General features: G+C 45.3%; 1 protein-coding gene across 7 annotated transcripts in view; it reads right to left on the bottom strand.

Annotated features, from left to right (window-relative positions):
* Positions 1 to 18,167, bottom strand: part of SLC4A11 (solute carrier family 4 member 11) — a 101,601-nt gene that overhangs the window by 33,619 nt on the left and 49,815 nt on the right. For all 7 annotated transcript variants that reach the window (XM_072927883.1, XM_030270266.4, XM_041715608.2 and 4 more), the window contains 4 exons: positions 17,700 to 17,781; positions 8,497 to 8,620; positions 4,970 to 5,176; positions 244 to 328 (listed from right to left, as the gene is read on the bottom strand). In XM_072927883.1, the coding sequence (XP_072783984.1) occupies positions 244 to 328; positions 4,970 to 5,176; positions 8,497 to 8,620; positions 17,700 to 17,781 (498 nt within the window). The remainder of the gene's footprint in view (positions 1 to 243; positions 329 to 4,969; positions 5,177 to 8,496; positions 8,621 to 17,699; positions 17,782 to 18,167) is intronic.

The following is an 18,167-nucleotide window of genomic DNA, read 5'->3' as shown; positions in this document are numbered from 1 at the left end:
AATTAAAATCCTCATCCACGCACAGCCAGCACCTTCATTAAGGAAATGCTGCAGGAGCCTCACCTCTAGTGCTCCACGCTGCCCATTCACAGGCTTTTGCCAAAACACACTTTTAAACAAGGGCCAGGAGAGCTGTTACACGTATCAAAGCACACATTGAATGCACGCTGTAAACAGGACATCACATCACAAAAAAAAAATCCCCAATCGGGGCAGCGCTTCCATAAACATTGGCCAACGTACCATCGGTGAAGTCCAGCGCGTACACTGGGAATCTTCGTGCAATGTCATCAGAAATCCCCTTGCCAATATTGAGAAAGTCGTGCAGCTGAAGAAAGGAAGGAAGTGCTGTGTCAGTGTAAAGGCTCATGCATTGTTAAAGAGATTAAGCTCCTTATTCAACCCTGATAGGAGCAAGAGGGCTCCTTATGAATAGGGCATTCAAATCCCATCTTGTCATGATAATAAAAATAAACTCGACGGGATTCAGTTTATATCCTCATAGCATTGTAAAAGAGAAAATCCCCCTGACCACCCTGTTTTCCTCCCTTCCTTCCCTTTTCCCCCTCCCATTCCTATCTGCACCCCTGTTTTGCAGGTGAGGGAGCTGAGGATCCACTGGATGGATCAGACATTGTGTGCCCTGGGGTTAAACACATCTGAGGTGCCTTCCCCATCCCTCCACACAACTTTTCCTTTAGATGCCAGCAAAAAATTCCCCTAAATCCACCTGAAACCTCTAAAAGAGAATCCCCAGCAAGTGTTTCTTCCTTGGCATTGCTGTGGCAAAGGGAAACCTCAAAGAGATGTGAGGGAATTCAGGCTGTCTACACCTCAAACTCCACCAGCAGGGAAAAGCTTGAATAAATCCATACAACCAAGCCGTAATTTCTGCCCATTAAAACACAATAAAAACACTGGGGAAGGGTTCCAAAAATCCAACATGTTCCCTTTTATTCCTGATTTGGGGGCCTGCAAGGTGCAGTGGGATTGCTGATAGGATCTGCTGCTCAGCACAGGCAATGAGGAGCTTGTCAGGAATATGTGACAGCTGCTGTTGACTCTCAGCCTCCCAATCCTCACAACTCCTTCCTTATGGAAAGCACATGGAAAGCATCAGGGTAGGCAACACTTACAAATGAAGCACCTGTCAGATTTTTTTCCTGTTATTCTCAGAGCACACAAACCACTCTGAAAATCAAATGCACCTTTATGCAGTGATAACAACCCCAGGTGCCTCAGCCAAAACATTTCATCTATTTGTTGCAGAACCAGGCACAGAAGACTTATAACCTCTGCTAGGGAGTATAAGGGGGGAAATAAAAATCACAGACATAAAATTTACACCGACAGATCATCTCAAAGCAGCAGGGAGCTCTTCCTTTAGCTGCTTCATTGTAGGAACTGATAAAAATGACTGTTTTAGAAAGGTACAGTGCTTATTTAATGGACTACACACAGCTTTGCCTTCTCTCCTGGGACTCACCTGTTTGCAGCACCTGGAAAATCAGAACCACAAACAAAATAAAGAAGGGAATCTTTTCCTTTAAAGGGAAAAGGCACAGCAATCACCAGGTTTGGGGCGCAAAAGAGGACCAGCTCCTTTATCAGTGACCATATGATCTCAGATTTCAGCTATTTAAGTCAATTCTATTGCAATTTGCCAATGCACCTGTAGGACTTTTTGAACTTTAGGACAGTTCCAACTCTAACCTGAACAACCAGAATGAGGAGACAGATGTGTTGCCAGCAGACACCATCTGCATTTTAAGCACTTCCGAAAAATCTCTGTGCTTCAACCATATTTGGTGGCAGAGATGGACATCAAAGCCAGATGCACTCGAAAAGCAATTTAATTTTTCCCCCCAGAAAGAGATTCCTGAAGGCATGAGTCAGCCAGAGAATCACAATAGCCTCAGACTGGGATGTTTACTTATCATGCTGCAACGAGCACGGGGGAAAAGGATGCTCAGGGTGTCTCATCTTCCAGGGAAGGAGTGTGGCTGCTCCTGGCTGGGGGCAGCAGGGAGGGGGTTCTGGGGAACAAAGCCTGTTCCAGGCAGCTGGGAGTGTGCTGAGGAGGAAAGCACTGCCTAACTCATCCCACAAGGCACCAGGGTTATGTTTAGGACTCGCCCTGATTTCTTCATGCACTCATTTCTTGTGAGTGTGAGTGTGAAATGAGGGTAGGGGGTGTCAGTGGAACCTCACCAGTAGGAAAAGTTGTTCCTTCTGTTGGGCTGATCCTCCTGTGAGCTTTCCTCTCTGCTCTCTACCCTCAGACTCAACCTGGGCTGCACCAGAGATATCACAGAATCACAGAATGGTTTGGGCTGGAAGGGACCTTAAAGCCCACCCAGGTCCACTCTCTGCCACGGGCAGGGACACCTTCCACCAGCCCAGGTTGTTCCAAGCCCCGTCCAACCTGGCCTGGGACACTTCCAGGGATCCAGCTCCTCTGGGCAATCTGTGACAGGGTCTCACAGGGAAGGATTTCTTCCTAATAGCCCATCTAAATCTACTTCTTAATGCCATTCCCCCCTCTCCTGTCACTCCACACCCTTGCAGAAGTCCCTCTCCAGCCCTCCTGCAGGTCTCTTTCCACTAGGAGGCTGCCAAAAGACCGAGTACAAAAGATAAGAAAATACAAAATGCAAAAGACTAAGTTTACTGGCCTTCAAAGTTACAGCCCTTTTTGGTTTCACTTTTATCCCCCAACCTAGCCAAACAGATGAAATTCATGAATGTTTCCACTTTGCATTCTACAAATCTCTCCCAGCTTCTTGCCATTATTTGGGTTAGACGAAGAGGCTAAGCCAGCACTTAGCAGCTACAAAGCCAAACAGAAAAAATCTGCTCCAACAACTCTGACTCTTCCTCAGCCCTGCCCAAAAGTGCTGGGGGGCTGCAGGAGCATTTTACAGAGATCAGGGACATGAGTCTGTGTAAAACCACTACATCCTCCATATCCCCCTCCTGCTGATGCTGAGCACACACAGACCCCTCAGCAAATCCACACAGGATACAAAATCACAGCCAGAAAAACATCACAGCTGGTAGGGGCTCCTCCATGAACAAAATCACAATTAGATGCCTCAGTAAACAAGAGGATTTCAGGCTGACTTAATTATGATTGAGTACATAGCCTTGCCTAAATAATCCTCTGAGATGAGCCAAGGCGAAGTGACAGTGCTGTAGGCACAGCAGGGAATGTGACTGTCACATCCCCCTCAGTATTTCAGCAGAGGTAAAAACAAGCACTTGCAAAAATCCCACTCACACCCAGAATTTAAGGTCTGTTTCCTCTCCCATCACTGCAGGACCCAAGAGGCCAGATTTTCATGTCATCCAGAGACTTTAACACTTTCCTGAGAGCTCACTTGTCATAGTCCAGGGGCTCCAGTGAGGGTGTTTATTTCTCTGGGGATGGCTGACAGGTTGAAATTACACTCCTGGTCTCACATGGGTTTGTGCTCATATTAAATCCTCCTCTCCACAAGGGAGGAGATGCTAGAGATGGCTCTCAGGAGCTGAGGAAACCAGCCCAGGAGCTCAAATCAACCTCACCTCTCCAGGCAAACTTTGGCTTGCCAGGAAATCTCCTTTTGCAGCTCTTTGTGCTGGCAGGGCAAGGTGAGGATACAGAGGCTGCATCTCCCAAGAGCTCAAGGATAAAATGATTTTGAAAAGACAACACTTCAGCAAATCCAGGCCCACAACTGTCAGTGCCAAAAGCAAGAGCTGAAGGAAGAAGTGTCACCCTGTACAGCACTGCCTTGGAGAAATCAGGATTCTGCCTGGCCAAGGCTGCTTTTCCAAGCAGGCCAGCAGGAATCACCAGTCTCAGGGCCAAAATCTACAAGCTCAGCATCTCATCCAGCCCTCCTCACCAAACCACAGAGCAGAAAACCCTCTGGAGACATTTTTTTTTTTTTTTTTTTTTGCTATTTTTAGCAAAAGACAAAGTCAGACACTTTAACTGCTCTAACAAAAACCCATTTGAAAGGCCAGGTGTAGAGGGTTAAACCAACTTTAGGTAAATTACTACTCCAAATATCCCTGCCTTGCACGACCTGGGTTTAAAGAGGGTTTCAAGACTTGTTCTGCAAAGTTAAGAGCAGATATGGGGTCTAGCAAAGTTCAAAGCACTACCTATAAGCAAGGGGATTCCACAGGAAAAACATGAGCTTTGCTCATTTCCAGATGTGCAGATCAAACCCCTTAAATCTATTCCAGGGGGGAAAAAAAAAGTGGTAAGTGAAGCAGCTCCTGCTCTGTAAGCAACCCAAAGCTTTGGGGTTATTTGTAATGCAGAGACAGGAGCAGCATGCTGGAGATGGCACAGTTTGTTTTTCAGGTATGCTGTCTGCTTAAAGAATGGATTTCTGAACGGAAAAACAAAGCAATGACCAACACACAGGAAATTCCAGAAAAGAAAGCTGAGTTACAGCATTTCCCTCGAACTTTAAAGTACAAAGCAAGTAATGTTTTACAGAGCTACAGATCAAACAGGCAGAATTCAGGCCAAATACTGACAGGCAACTTTTAAGTGAAATTACCGTGCAGAGATGGCCAAGAAGCCTTTTGGCTGAGGAAAGACAAGTAGCAGCTTCCTTCAGAGCCTTCTGATTGTAAGGATTAAGTACCTTGGACTGACAAGGAGCAGGGATCCATTAATCCCACCCTCGACTAAGCATCTGGAATCAAAATCCTGTAACCATTTCAACCCCCAAATGCTCTGCATCCCTTCAGCACCTGCCTCTTTAAAGTGGCTTTTTGGAGATTTACAGCAGAAGCTGAGGAAGGCGGATGTGCACACAGCAGAAATTTGGGGAAGCCTTGGTGTTGGGAGCTTGCTGGGAATGCTGCTGCATGCACTGGCCTCAAGTGTTCACCTCCTCACCCCAAATCTCCGTGGATGGATGGATTTGGACACCAGGGCATGGCAGAGGTGCTGGCCAAGCCTTACCTTGAGTTGTTTGTTACCGTGTGACTTGTGCCCATCTTTCATTCCTGAGGGTCTCTGATTAGCCACCGTCAGCAAGTGGCGTTGGTGCACCAGGGCCTCCTTGAACTCCTCCTCAGTTTTGGTTTCCAGAAGCTTCTGCCGGAAGGTTATGTCTGAAAACATCGTGGCAAAGGTCCTGCCCACCTCTGTGGCTGTTTTGGTGCTTTTCTAAGCAGGGAAAAAAAAAAAAAAAAGACAAAAAAAGTGCTTGTAAAACCATTTAATTTTACTTCTAAAAGGTAAACCCCATAATTTATCCCTCTGAAGAGGAACCTGGCCGGCTCCCAGGATCCCAGAGAGACCTGGAGGTAAAAGGGCACATGTGGAAGCTGTTGCAGGTGAACACACATTCACAGCAGGATCCTCTGAAGGTACCAACACAGGTCCTGAAGCCCTGATTGATCTTTACTTGATCAACTTCCCAGAAACCAGTCCAAAGCTGAATCATGCTGAGTGTGCATTTTATCCCTGATTTCCCTTCAAGACAAGACAAAAATCTTTGTACTTAACAGCACCTCAGCATTGCTGCTCCTGGGGTGGTGCTGCAGTCAAGGTTTCTGCATGTACTGATGTCTTATCTGAAAGACTGAGATTACTGTGCTCGTCTGATTACTACTTTCTGGGCATTAAAACTCAATTCACTTGGCCACTCTGGGGCAATTCTGGCTACACAAGTGGAGATTGAGAGCTTTCAGCTCAAGTAACCACTGGCACAGAGGAAATGATGGGGAAAAAAAAGCTGGGAACACACAAGGAGCTCTTGTCTGTCCTCACTAACTGTCTGGAAGGGACAGGAGTCTTGCAGACATGAAAAAAAGTGGTTATTTTCAGGATTTAATATTTCTGTGAGACACAGGCCTGATCTGTGGGGGTCCAGCTTCCAACAGAATCCAAGCAGTTTTCCTACTGCAGGAAATTAAATACAAAGGGAACAGTTAAGGAGGCTGAGGTCCCCACCCCTGCACCAACCCACCAAATCCAAGCTCTCCAAGTGACCTGCTCACTTGTTCCTGCTGTGGCCAGGACAGGTAAGATACTTGCCAAGACTAAATTACACAGAACCACAGCTCATTAAAAGCTCCTTCTGATGCCAAGTTTTAATCCACCCACCTCTTCTACACTCCACACACTCATCATGCAGCAGCTACCAGAGACACCCAAACATTCCCCAGGCCTGGAGAACCTCCAAGCTCCTCACTCTGCTGTGAAAAGAAGAGTGAGCATCTGTGATTGATCCCAATTGCTTCTCATGATTCACAACCGAACAGATGAACAATTTCTCCATGGACACAACCAAATAATTCAGTGTGGGTGACGCAGAAGCGCAGGCGTGGGTGGCACTGAGCTGGTCCCAGAGTCATTGCTAATATTGGCCTTCCTCCATCACTCACATCACCCTCCTCCTCTCTTCCACTTGCTCAGAAAAATTGTGGCTGCCCCATCTTCCCTTTGCTCCAAAAAATTGTGGCTGCCCCATCCCTCAAGTGTTCAAGGCCAGGTTGGATGGGGCTTGGAGAAACCTGGGACAGTGGAAGGTGTCCCTGAACATGACAGAGGTTGGAATGAGATTTTCTTAAATGTCCCTCCCAACCCAAACCTTTCTGGGATTCCATCACCAAGAATGTCTCTTCAAACACTCACTAGGGCACATTCAATTTAAGTTTCTAGGGAGAGCTTTGGGTGTAAATGAAGGATTTTGCCTGGGACTTGCTTTTAGAGGCTGTGAACCAGATTGGGTTTGCCATCACAGAGGAGGCTCCACCTTTCACCCCTAAGAAGCAACAATCCTTGGGCTGGATGCTGCAAGGATTGCTTCCCAGTGTTTTGAACATTCCCAGTGTTCCCAATTTTTCCCAATGATTGAACATTCCCAATGTTCTTCCCATTTTATCTTTACCAAGGAGATGAACGATTTAAAGAGGACAGATATTTGCAGGAAAACTCTTTTTTCTTCCTTATTCCATACTAGCAAGGCCAAGAATCTGGATTCCCAGCATAACAAATGCCCATTTTGTGGACTTTCCTCCCCCTCCGCTGAATGTGTTGCTGTCAGCAGGTTAATTATTTTAACTGCTGCACCAGAAATGCACACTTGGGGCTGGCTCCACCAACCCATTTAAAAGAAAAAAGCACATTGGCAAGTGCAAGCTCTGTTGGCCTCCACTCCCTTCCCTTAATTTGATGCTGACCACTGGAATTGCAAACTCTCGGGATCCGAGCGGATGCGGAGCCGTTCGCCGGGTGCTTTGCACGTAGCTGGCCCGAGATAACAATGAGGGAGAGATCCATGGAACTGCACACAGCTCCAGGTGTTCTCCCTCCTGCTTTGCACAAGGAACATCAATATGTTTTCAGCCTGTTGGCTTCGAGGTCGATGCCAAAAGCGTGGAACGGCTCGGTTGGGAAAGACCTGCCAGAAATCCTGGGAAAGAAGGAAACACCAGTATTCCCATTTAAACGTGGGTGGTGGTGAAGGGGGGAGGAGACAGGCCAGCCCAGCAGGTCCCAAGGTCACACAGATAGCATTGAAGAGCAGGAAATTGAATCAGGACATATCCTGTCCCAGGAAAGGTCCCCAACCTCTCCAGCACCTCTCAGGAGCACAGACCCAAGGTGTAAACAGCCAGCTGGAGTGTGAAAAGGTCTTGAGCTTTGAACCATTCAGCCATCAGCTGGAAGAACCACCTTGGTCAGGCCAGTGCTTTCTAGGAAGACAGGATGGTGATCCCCAATTAACTTTGAGGCACCCCATGATATCAGAGTCAGACTTGAATCATCCTTGTGGGTCCCTTCCAACTCAGGATATTCTGATTACAGTAGAAGTGTTCTACTGTGCCATTCTTGTCTACACCAAAGCACCAGAACCTGAGCAAGCTTTAACCTTGCTGTTTCATGTGCTAAAAGCTTTGAAAGATTCAAAGAGCCTCAGGAATAGGCTGACCTTAAAAGCACCGCAGCTCCCAGAAAGTCTCACCCTCACTGCAACAGAGCTCAAAAAAGAATCATCTTCCTTTTGGCTCCATCACCTCCAGCTGCTGCAGCCACACGTGCAGGGAAAATGTCAGTCCCACCAGGGAAGTTTGTTGGGAAGCAACCCACCAGACCTTTGCCCTGGGGCAGCAGCTGTAGGCTCACAAGGGCTTTTCAAAAGCTTGGCTTTAGCAAGGAGCTGCATTTCTTACTTCTAAAAACAGCAGCTCCAGCTGCAGAGGGGAATCCATGGAGGGTTTAGGCATCCCAGGTGTGTGTGTGGGGACTACATAGTGTTCTCCTCCCCATCAGGATACAGGCCATGAGACAAGGACACAGCCCACTAATCCACCCCTCACCAACAGGATAAATCATCTTGACAGCTGCTGAGAAGTCCTCAGGCCTTTTCACATCCCCTTGTGTTTTAAAAACAACATTTATTAACCCTTGGAGGAGCTCAAGGAAAAGCAAACTCAGGAGAACCTCCTGAAGTTGTGGAGCAAGAAGACAAAACTCACCATCTTGGGAGGAGCCAGGACCAGTATCACAAATCTGACTTCACAGGAGTTCTCACCCCAGTTCTGAGGCCTCTCCAGGCGGCTGATGCAAACGTGACGTCGCTGAAGGGACTTTATAGTGCAACTGTTGGGGAAAATGGGATTGTCAGACTGGGCCCCACAACACCAGGCATGATCTCCTCTGGTCCACAAGGAATAAAACCACATTTCACCTTTGAGAAACACATGATGTTGTTGGCTGAAGACTTCTGAAGTCTTAAACTTTTAGTTACTATCAGCCCAATTTTCCCTTTTGTACAATTTCACATCCATGTCTTTATGGGAAATACCTTTCAAGATTTCAAGGTGTATTCTGCCTTTTCTTCCAGCAGCTTTTTTTTTTTTTTTTTTTCAAGCCAAGAAAACAAATGACAGAGAGCACAAGACACCAAGTACTTGCAGAGCTATAGAAGCTCCTACACACACACAAAAAAAACCCTCTTATTAAAGAACACCTGCATTATTGAAAAGCAGATTACACTTCATTTCACCTGTTCTCCCAAGGTGCTTCTGGAAACACTAAGGCAAAATGCCAAGCCAATATACTCCCACTTCTGCCTCAGGCAGACCTCTCTGTTGTAATGGCTTTCCCCATTTGCTCCCAGCTGTTGTTTTCCCCTTTCTGGCTCCAGGAAACCAGGCTGACCTCCCCGCTCAAGATCCACAGGGAGGGGATTAGTGCTTGGAGGGAAATCCTTGGCTGTGATCCAGGGGATAGGATGGATGTTTGACTACCAGAACCAAGACTAGAAAAAAAAAAAAGTTGTGCGGAATAAACACAGGGATCATCTGCAGAGGCTGTGAAAGACCACATCTGTCTCCACCCAGGGATATTTAACCAGAGCTGGGACCTGCTTAGCTGCCACTTTTCCTGCTGGGAAACTCTGGGGCTTGCTGCAGGGGCAGCAGGGCAATGGCAGCCTGGCATGCAGCTCTCCTGTTCCCTTTGAAGCCACCAACCACTTCCCAACCCTTCTGTAAACCATTGGTGAAAAATGCACACAGTGTGTGCCTACAGACACCTGGAAGAGGTATGGAAGTGTTTTCCTACTTCAGAGTAATTTTCCCCTCCCGTTACCTGGTTCAACGTTATTTCAGCTGCTTGCTTTCTTTTGTTCATCTAACAAGCACCTATCACAGTTTTCCAACAGGAGGATCTATTTCTGTAATTTCTCTTCCATAATCCCATTTTATTTCTTTCCTTTTAAGATGTATTCTCACGCCCATGCACCCTGAGGGCTGTTACATTAACAAGATATTTGGCTGGAGATGTCCTAGTCTGGACCACTTATTTTCTATCAAGTTCTCCACTTATTTGCATTAAAAAAAAAAACCACACTATCAAGTATTTTCTTACTGAGTTTGACTTCCTGATCTCAGACTGGAAGCAGCCTGCTTCTGTAAATTGATCTCATAGAGACACTTGTCTGAGAGCAACCAAACAGCTTAATTAGAACAATACAGGGCATGAGAAAGATGACACTGTTTCATTTATTTCCTAACTTTCCTTCACCACAGCCTCTTGTTCTTTATGTACTTGAATCAGCTTTGGAAGAGAGAAAGATAAAGGCAGGTCCTAAGGTGAGGAATAAATATCTTTTGAAGTAATTGAAAATAGAATGCAAGCTACACTTGTTTTCACAACCAAAGCCAAGCCCCTGGTTGCAATCCAGCTGTGGCTGAACAGCAGAAAAGTCTCCTTCTGTTACAGCTCAACAAGCCAGAGGGGACATGAACTCCGGGCTTTGGACCAACTGGAGAACCTTCAAGTGGCCCAACACCTTCAGTTCTCTCACCTTCACCCACCTGGTGACCAGCAGTGACTGATTACTGCACCATTAGCATTAATTCTGAGCTCAGCTCTCAGCACGTGCATACCTCAGCTGCTCAGCTTGATGCCTTGTGAAGGCTGACCTACAAGAGGTTAGACAGAGCTAAAAAATGAAGTAGGGATTTATTAGAAGGCCTCAACAGATCTACCTTGGGCAGCACCAGAGCCCAGCCAGGCTGCACACAAGGTGAACCAAAATCATCACAAAATGCACGACCGCTCATGGGGTCTCTCACTTTGATCAGTTCTGCTCCATTTGCAAATTGCAGTTCATTGTCCAGTTACAGCTTTAGCCCAGGCAGTCCCATCCTTCTTGTTTTTGTCTCTTCAGCCCACGTTGTTTGTGCTCTTGGGCCTGAGATTTGGATCGTATGTCCTTGGATCCCCAGCTGGAGAAGGAATTGTTTTGTCTCCCTACTTGGTCAAGAGAGCTTTCTATCCCTTAAGATGAAGCTCAGACCCACACAATAAAGCAGCACAGAACCTGAAAAATATAAAAGCTAAAACCAGAGGCATCAAGCTCATTGATTAATCTGTTTTGAAAAGAAAGGTTTGCTGGGCATTTTGGACACCATTTCTATCCCAGACATGGCAGAAGCAGGTATCAGCACCTGTGGCTCACAGAGCTGTTCCAACATTTCCATGACACCTTTCCTTCCCTACCACGTGCACCAGGCAGGACCTGACCAAGCAAGAAACTACTGAAGTAAAAAGCAATTTGGAAAAGCCTATTATAAAGTGCAATATAATGAAGGAAGCCACATGTTCTGGAGTTTTCTTTCTCCCTGGAGTGACAGGGTTACGTTTCAGCTCCATGAATTGTTTCTAGGGCTGTGTTTTCCAGAGACAGGAGTCATGCCAGCAGTGCCACAATCCCACTTCAGCTCAAGAGCTTCTTGGGTACAGAGGGGAAAACTGGACTGTAAAAAACTGAACTTTGCTATTGGGTCTCTCTATTATACAACATCATTTTCATGGTAGCCATCAAAAATTTGTGTTTCTCTTACTCAGAAGTTCACTGTTTCCTTAAGCTGAGGGACTGGGCAAGAAGAGGATCCCACAGTACTGAAAGATTTCACACAGAGCACATTTAGAAGACACCAAGAAATTCACTGTCATTATCAACCCTTTTTATCTGGAATAATTTTATCCAGAGTGCTGGAGTTTGAGGCTTCTCACACTTCTGAGAGTCTCCTCCAGCTCCTCTGTAAAGAACTCCATGGACATGGGCACATGGATCTAAATCCCAGTATCACACCAGTAAAATTGAGAGTTTCTAACACTTAGGTCAATGTACAAATAATTTCAATCAATAACACCTTTACAAATCAGGCTGGAGTTGATTTAATGAGGACAAACCTGATTAAAACCAGATTTAAACAGGTGCCACAGGGAAGATGGGATGTTCCTGAGCCTGGCTGCATGGAGGGGAGGAGCAGTGCAGAATGCAGCCTCATCTCAGTCTGCTCTCCCTCTGTTATATTCATTTATTTGGGGAAAAAAATGATGTTTTAAAACTTCCAGTGCAAGGCCAAGTCACTCCTGCCCATGCATCATTCAGCAGATCAAGCTTCTCTTTAAATTTAAGCTATTATTTAGCTGACTCAAATCCTATTCCCCAGTGTAGCACTTACAGCTCCCACTTTTGCACTTTTGTTTTAATTCCAGAATCCAGATACAAATACAATACAAACCAAAACTGCAGTCCCAACTAGAATTGTGCAAATATTTGTAAGAGACATTAAAAAAAAAGTTCCTTGGTTCACACGGAGAAATTCCAAGTCAAGCAAGACTGCAAGGTAAAACTCAGCACAGCTCAGGCCAAGAAGAAAGTCACTTTCACAGTGAAACAACTTTTTTTTTTTTTTTTTTTAAGTAGCACTTAAACAAATTCCCACTAAGAAAAAAAAAAAAAAAAAAGCTGGAGGGTAAATAGCCCCAAAAAAACTGAGAACTAGCAAGACATTCTCAGCTGACTCTAAATCAAGTCTGGTTTGGTCAAAGCCTCCAAGTTCCTTTTTGGTTTGAGTTGAGCTACATTTGATTCTCCCTTGGTTTGGCCAGAAAGCTGAAAAATCTATTTCCACCCAGTATTAGTCACCCCAGGAAATGCTGGACTATGATTTAATGAGATGCCAGGTTCTGTTCTCAGCAGTTTTATCTTGATCCCCCAATAATTGAGCTTGTAAAAAGGGCATTTAAATTATAGCACAAATTCTGCTTCCCTGTGCTCCTCTCTGCCTCTGGTGGTGCTGAGGGTGGTACTGGGATGGTGAGAACTGGCAGTGCTCCACCAAAATCCCAGATCCACCGAGGCCCCTGTGCCCCAGGTCTGCCCCACACCCAAGATGATATCAGAGTAATAACACATTGCTCAACCAAATCATAAAAAGGGTCACATTATGGAGACCTAAGAGAAACAGAAACCCTCTTTTGAAAGGGCAAGAAAGGAAATTAATTCAGCAACAAATTATCCCTTGCAGTATGAAAAAGTGCCCAGCAGAGGTAATCAGCCAGCCAGCCTTTTCCTGTCCCCACACAGAACAACAATGACACTTCTTTTCTCAACCACTGCCAATAAATCTTCCTTTGCTGAGCAGCTCCAGGCACCAGCTTTGAGAAACCAGGATCTGCAAGTGAGGAATGAAGCTGTGGCCAGGCCAGGCAGCTCACCCACAGCTTGGCACAGGCTGGTCTCAGCCACAACACCCCCACTGCAGGCTGGAAGTCCTTTTGGCCTGGGAAATGCACCTTGCTGGGCTCCAGGAAGCCTCATCCTCTCCAGGGGGAAGGATTTCCTCCAGGTCAGTGTGTACTGAGAATTCCTTTCCGTCACACAGCACCTGTAGGAGCTCTCCAGCATCACCTGGGTTGGCCCAGCATGGGGGAGAGGCCCTTAAAAGAAAATTAACTGGTTCTCTGAATTCAAAGAACATTTGCCAGATGTTGTCTGTGGCACTTGGGCCATGGTTTAGAGGTGAACACGGTGGTGCTGCGTTAATGGTTGGACTTTTCCAACCTTCATTCTATAAGGAGACGTCTCATCCCTGTACAGACCCTGCAGGTCTGTAAAACAAAGCAGAAAAACAAGCTATCTTTCTTCTTCAGGACCCAAATTCCTAATACAGAGGCTGAATTTGAGCTTTTCTTTTCATGAAATAGCACCTGCAAAAGCTTCAGCTCTCTAGCATAATCTGGGAAAACCCAAAAAGGGTGGAGAGGCCCTTAAAAAAAATTATATGGTTCTCTGAGCCTAACGAACACTTGAGAGATGATGGCTGTAAATTCTGGAGAAGAGGCTCTTGCTTACAAGGCTCCAAATCTTGTAATCATTCCTCTAAATGAAAATATTTGTTTTAAGCAGTCCAACTGTTTTAATTTCTCATTTTGCCCTTTAAAAGAATAATCTGAGGAAGAGACAGCAACTGAAGCATCTCTATTTGCAGTCTATTCAACAGCTAAATCAGAGACAATGTGACTTTTCTATAAACCCACAGACCTCTGGGTCTGGAAAAATCCTTAAACACACAAAATGGACTTGCATTACTTCTGTTGAGAGAGACACCAGTCACACCTTTCACAGTAATACATTAAATTTGGCATCTCACTCCTCAAATTTTGATTACCTCAACAGCAGCCTTGATGGTTATCCAGTATCATCTCACAATACCTATTTTTGAGAGGCTACCTGGATTTTTCTGAGTTAAACTCCTCCACAGGAGTCACTGCCACGACAGGCTACATCAAAGGCAGAAATTCTATAGCAACATAGAGCACACACACCACTGAACCACTCTTTGTTTGCAGGGAGGCTTTTTTGCTCTCTGCTCTGCCTGTTAAAAGAGCTTTAGGAAATCAGTTTAATGCCCAGTCCATGTCCCTTAGCAATCCAGCCAGAAGAGATGGCTCTACAACTACTCCATCCAGACTATGGAGCAGCTTCATTTCATGTTTTTCTAAGGATTCAGCTCTGGAAATCAGCAGTTTTATCAGCCTGCTGGCAGGGAGAATACAGTCTGGAAGCTGGGATGCCTGGGGGGGTTCCATCAGCTCAGGGATATTTGTTCCATAACCCACTGAGCTGATGTTTCTCCTAACAGGACATGAGGGAGAAAAATCCATCAGCACCCAGCTAAGCAGTTTTAAAATCATATATGCTTCACTCCAAGAGGAAAAAAACTAAAAATCAGGCATTTTCATCTCCATTTGTCAGGGTTAAAAAGAAGGAGTGGGGTGTGACAGAACTTGGCTTGTGATAGTCACTTCTTCATGGGATAGGGAGGGGTTTCTTGGCCTTTTTGAGGCACAAAACTGCAACACCAAAACCAGCAGCTCCAACTGAAGCTTCTTGCTCATTTTTCCCAGTCAAGACATGGAAAGCATCCAGTTTACCCCTCTGTGCTGGGATCATGGCAGGTCTGGGTGCTTCAGGGAGAGCTCCAAGTGCCCTCCTGGCAGCACCTCTGCCTACTTCAGACATTCCATGCTGCAGGTCCTACCAGCAGCTGAGTTTTCTCACTTAAATAACTGAGGAAAGCAGTCCAGAACTCCCCACTCTGGGACAGGACCATCCCTCAAACCAGGTTCTCCAAGGAAACAACCAGCAGCAGGAGCTCTCTGGGCCAGTCTGTGTCTTCATGATCTGTCAAATGCTGGGATAGGAGGAAAAATTAGTTTTGTCCATGGTTTCAAAGGTATGAGATCTTGTCCTGGGCTGATGAAGCTCATCTATAACTCTCAGTATTTGTTGTCTAGCTAGGAAATGACCATGTGCACAACTAGAAACTTTCATTCTTCCAGAGCTGGATCCTGCTGGCCACTGGGGCATGAAAAGCTTTGATACTTCTCAGCTCTCATTTTAACAGAAGAATTCCAAGTTTTCCATAAGCTGATGTATCCTGGCCTCAGCAAGATCAGCTTTTGGTCCTTCCTGACAAAACCACCCCTAAAGCCTGTAGTGAATCAGAATTCAGTTGTTTTCCTGGACTTTACTGGAACATTGAAATCTTGAGATCTTCAGTTCCTCAAGGGTTTGTTCTACCCTGTGGGTGAAGCCCAGATCCATATGGGATGTCTGACCTTGCTGGAGCTTCCCTAGACTTGAAACCGTCAGGAAAATACCAAATCCAACAGAAGCAGAACAATTATTTCAACCCCAGGTTTTCCCCACTGCTCTTCTCACAGATGATAAATCAGATAAGAAGAGCCTTCTTTCCAGCACAAGGGAGAGTGAAACACATTTTTGTCTCTATTAGGAATGTTCTTCTGCAGCCAGGCTCTGCACAACTCAGTGAGTATCCTACAAAATTCCTTCCTTTCTCACCCCAAACTTATTTCAGCTGTTAATATTTCCCCTCATCATCTATGCAGAAGCAACACCGCCAAAACCTTATTTCTGAGCTGTTCTTCCTCATTAATATAATCTTATTGTATCAATTCAATCTCATCCAGCAGGAATTAAAAGTTGGTTAAGGTGCACCAACCCAGCAATGCTTATTTAAAATTTAGCAAAGAGTATAGACCAAATGCAAGGATAAAGAAGAGAAGATATCTTAAAGGTTCTTCCCACTTATATGGAAAATTTTTTCATCAACAAATTCCTTTTACTTCAGAGGTTTGGAAGCTATTTTGCAATCTGACTTCAAGAAAAATGTAAGATCTAAAAATATGGTTCACAATCTGTTGCACAATAACTCCAGCAGAAATACAGTGCAATAATTAGATAATTATAGTTAATAACTCATCATTGCTTTCCCACCACTTTCTTCTCCCTCTTCAGAGCAACAAAAGGAAGAAACAAGGAAAGTTTTGCACAAGACACCTTCAGGCTGTGAGCTTATTTTTTAAATCATCTCTTGTCATGGAAGCCAGCATTACTCACATGGATGCATTTAAAGCTCTGGCTCACTTTCCTAACAGGCTGAACCCACCCTTTTCAGTCTCATGTATGTAATCACAGCATTTGTATCCTGACTTTTAAAATGTTTTGGTTATTAAGGCAACCCTTCCCAAAACCCTCCACAGAGCTTGTCTCACCCCACGGGAGAAATTTCCATCCTCTGCATCAGCAGCACCTACATATCCTTACTGCTGTTACCCTTCCTATGGCATCCAAAGAGGAGAAAACTGCCCAAAAGTCCTCTTGGTTGACACCATTTTACTTTATAAACTCATTTTTTTCTTCGTGGTCCTGCTCTGTACGTGCCAGGTGTAAAAAGGCAGCACAGAAAGCAAAAAATATCATCCAGCCCTCTTCTCCCTCAGGACACAGCCCTGATGTGCCATCACTTCTTTTTCATATGGAGATCACATCCTTGTCTTTCATAAGAGATTCAAAACAAGGGGGATATTTTCCCTTGTTTGTTGATGGTATTGTCTCCTTTTTGATTGTTTTTTTTTTTTAAATCCTCTATTTCTCTCAATTTTCCCCAGCCATAAGCAGAGGGCAGGAGAAGAAGTGCAAGCAGAAGGAAAACTATTGTGACAGTTGTCTCAGCAAACTGGCTGTGAAGGCTAAAATATGTGCATGCCTTTAGGCACCTATCCCACATATCCCAGCCATTTCTCTGGGAATTACCATATTTCTTGACAACTCGACTTTAAGACTGCTCAGGAATAAAGCAACAGAGTCAAAAAGGCACTGCTTTGGTTGGCTCAGGGACTCAGGTTCTGTCCTTCCCTTGTGAAGGGACAGCCTGGCTCACCCCACAGGCCTGACTTGGAGACAATAACGTCAAACCCCAGTTCTGGTCAAGTGCAAGCTGGGGTGAAGCCACCACATCTCATAAATCCCAGGTGACAGAGTTCTTAAGGGCCTGCTCCTCCAGTGTTTAACAGTGTTGACAATTAATCAGCGTCCAAATTAATTGTCAGACAAAGTAATCAGTGTCTAAATAGCATGGAATGTCTGACTTCAATTTTCAGCTACAAAGTTTGGATGGTTCCATCAAAGGACCTAAGAAATCTTTTGGTCCAGGCTCCCAGACTTTGGCAGGCAAAGCAGTCCATGAACTAGTTTGCTTGTCCCTTTGAGAAGTTCCTTTATTAGCATTTCTCAGTAATTAGCATTTTCTGGCTCATTTTTTCAGCATTCTTAGCTTGTTAACAGCAGATTTCTATAACATCCAAGAGCTGAATGCCCTGGAGGGGCTGTGGTCACCTACTGCATGTGTTTGCAAAGAGAAGCAGCCCAGAGAGAGACAGATCCCACAGGATGGATGGAACAAGCACCACCATCTTAACCCAGAAGGGCACATTCTGAACCTCTGCTCCTCCCAGCAGCAGGAAAAGGTTTGGATGTCAGTGATTTTGCTCATCTAACCCAGGTACTTACATGATACAGAGCCAGGACTGCTGATACTGCACCCCCGTGACTGTGGCTGTGACCCCTTGAATTGTGTCTGATAAGAGGTGAACTGGGAAGAGAAGAGAGGGAAATATCACAGGCTGTCCTCGTTTATTCTGCAGCTGTAAATAACATTTCTTTCTAAATGGAAGCTGACTACTAATCCCAAGCATTCCTATCTGCCCAGTGGACTGATGCAGGGGTGGGGGCTGACAGAAAGAGATGGAAACATTTGTCCTGCTGCTTTTGAACTGTGTCCTTAAACTATTCGCAGCTTAGAAAGGCAGCTGCTTTCTCCTCCCAACATCATCCTACTGCAGTACTGGGTTATTAGATTAGCATTATCCACCACAAACACACAGACAGGACTGGGAGGGGTGTCACCTCCCCAATCCCCTGCCCTCTCTCCCCCTCTTCCCAGCTACTGCTCTCACACTATTTTATGGCACTACTTAC

The sequence above is a fragment of the Taeniopygia guttata genome, chromosome 4 (assembly GCF_048771995.1).
Source record: "Taeniopygia guttata chromosome 4, bTaeGut7.mat, whole genome shotgun sequence".
NCBI lineage: Eukaryota > Metazoa > Chordata > Aves > Passeriformes > Estrildidae > Taeniopygia > Taeniopygia guttata.
This window is presented reverse-complemented; position numbering and strand designations above follow the sequence as displayed.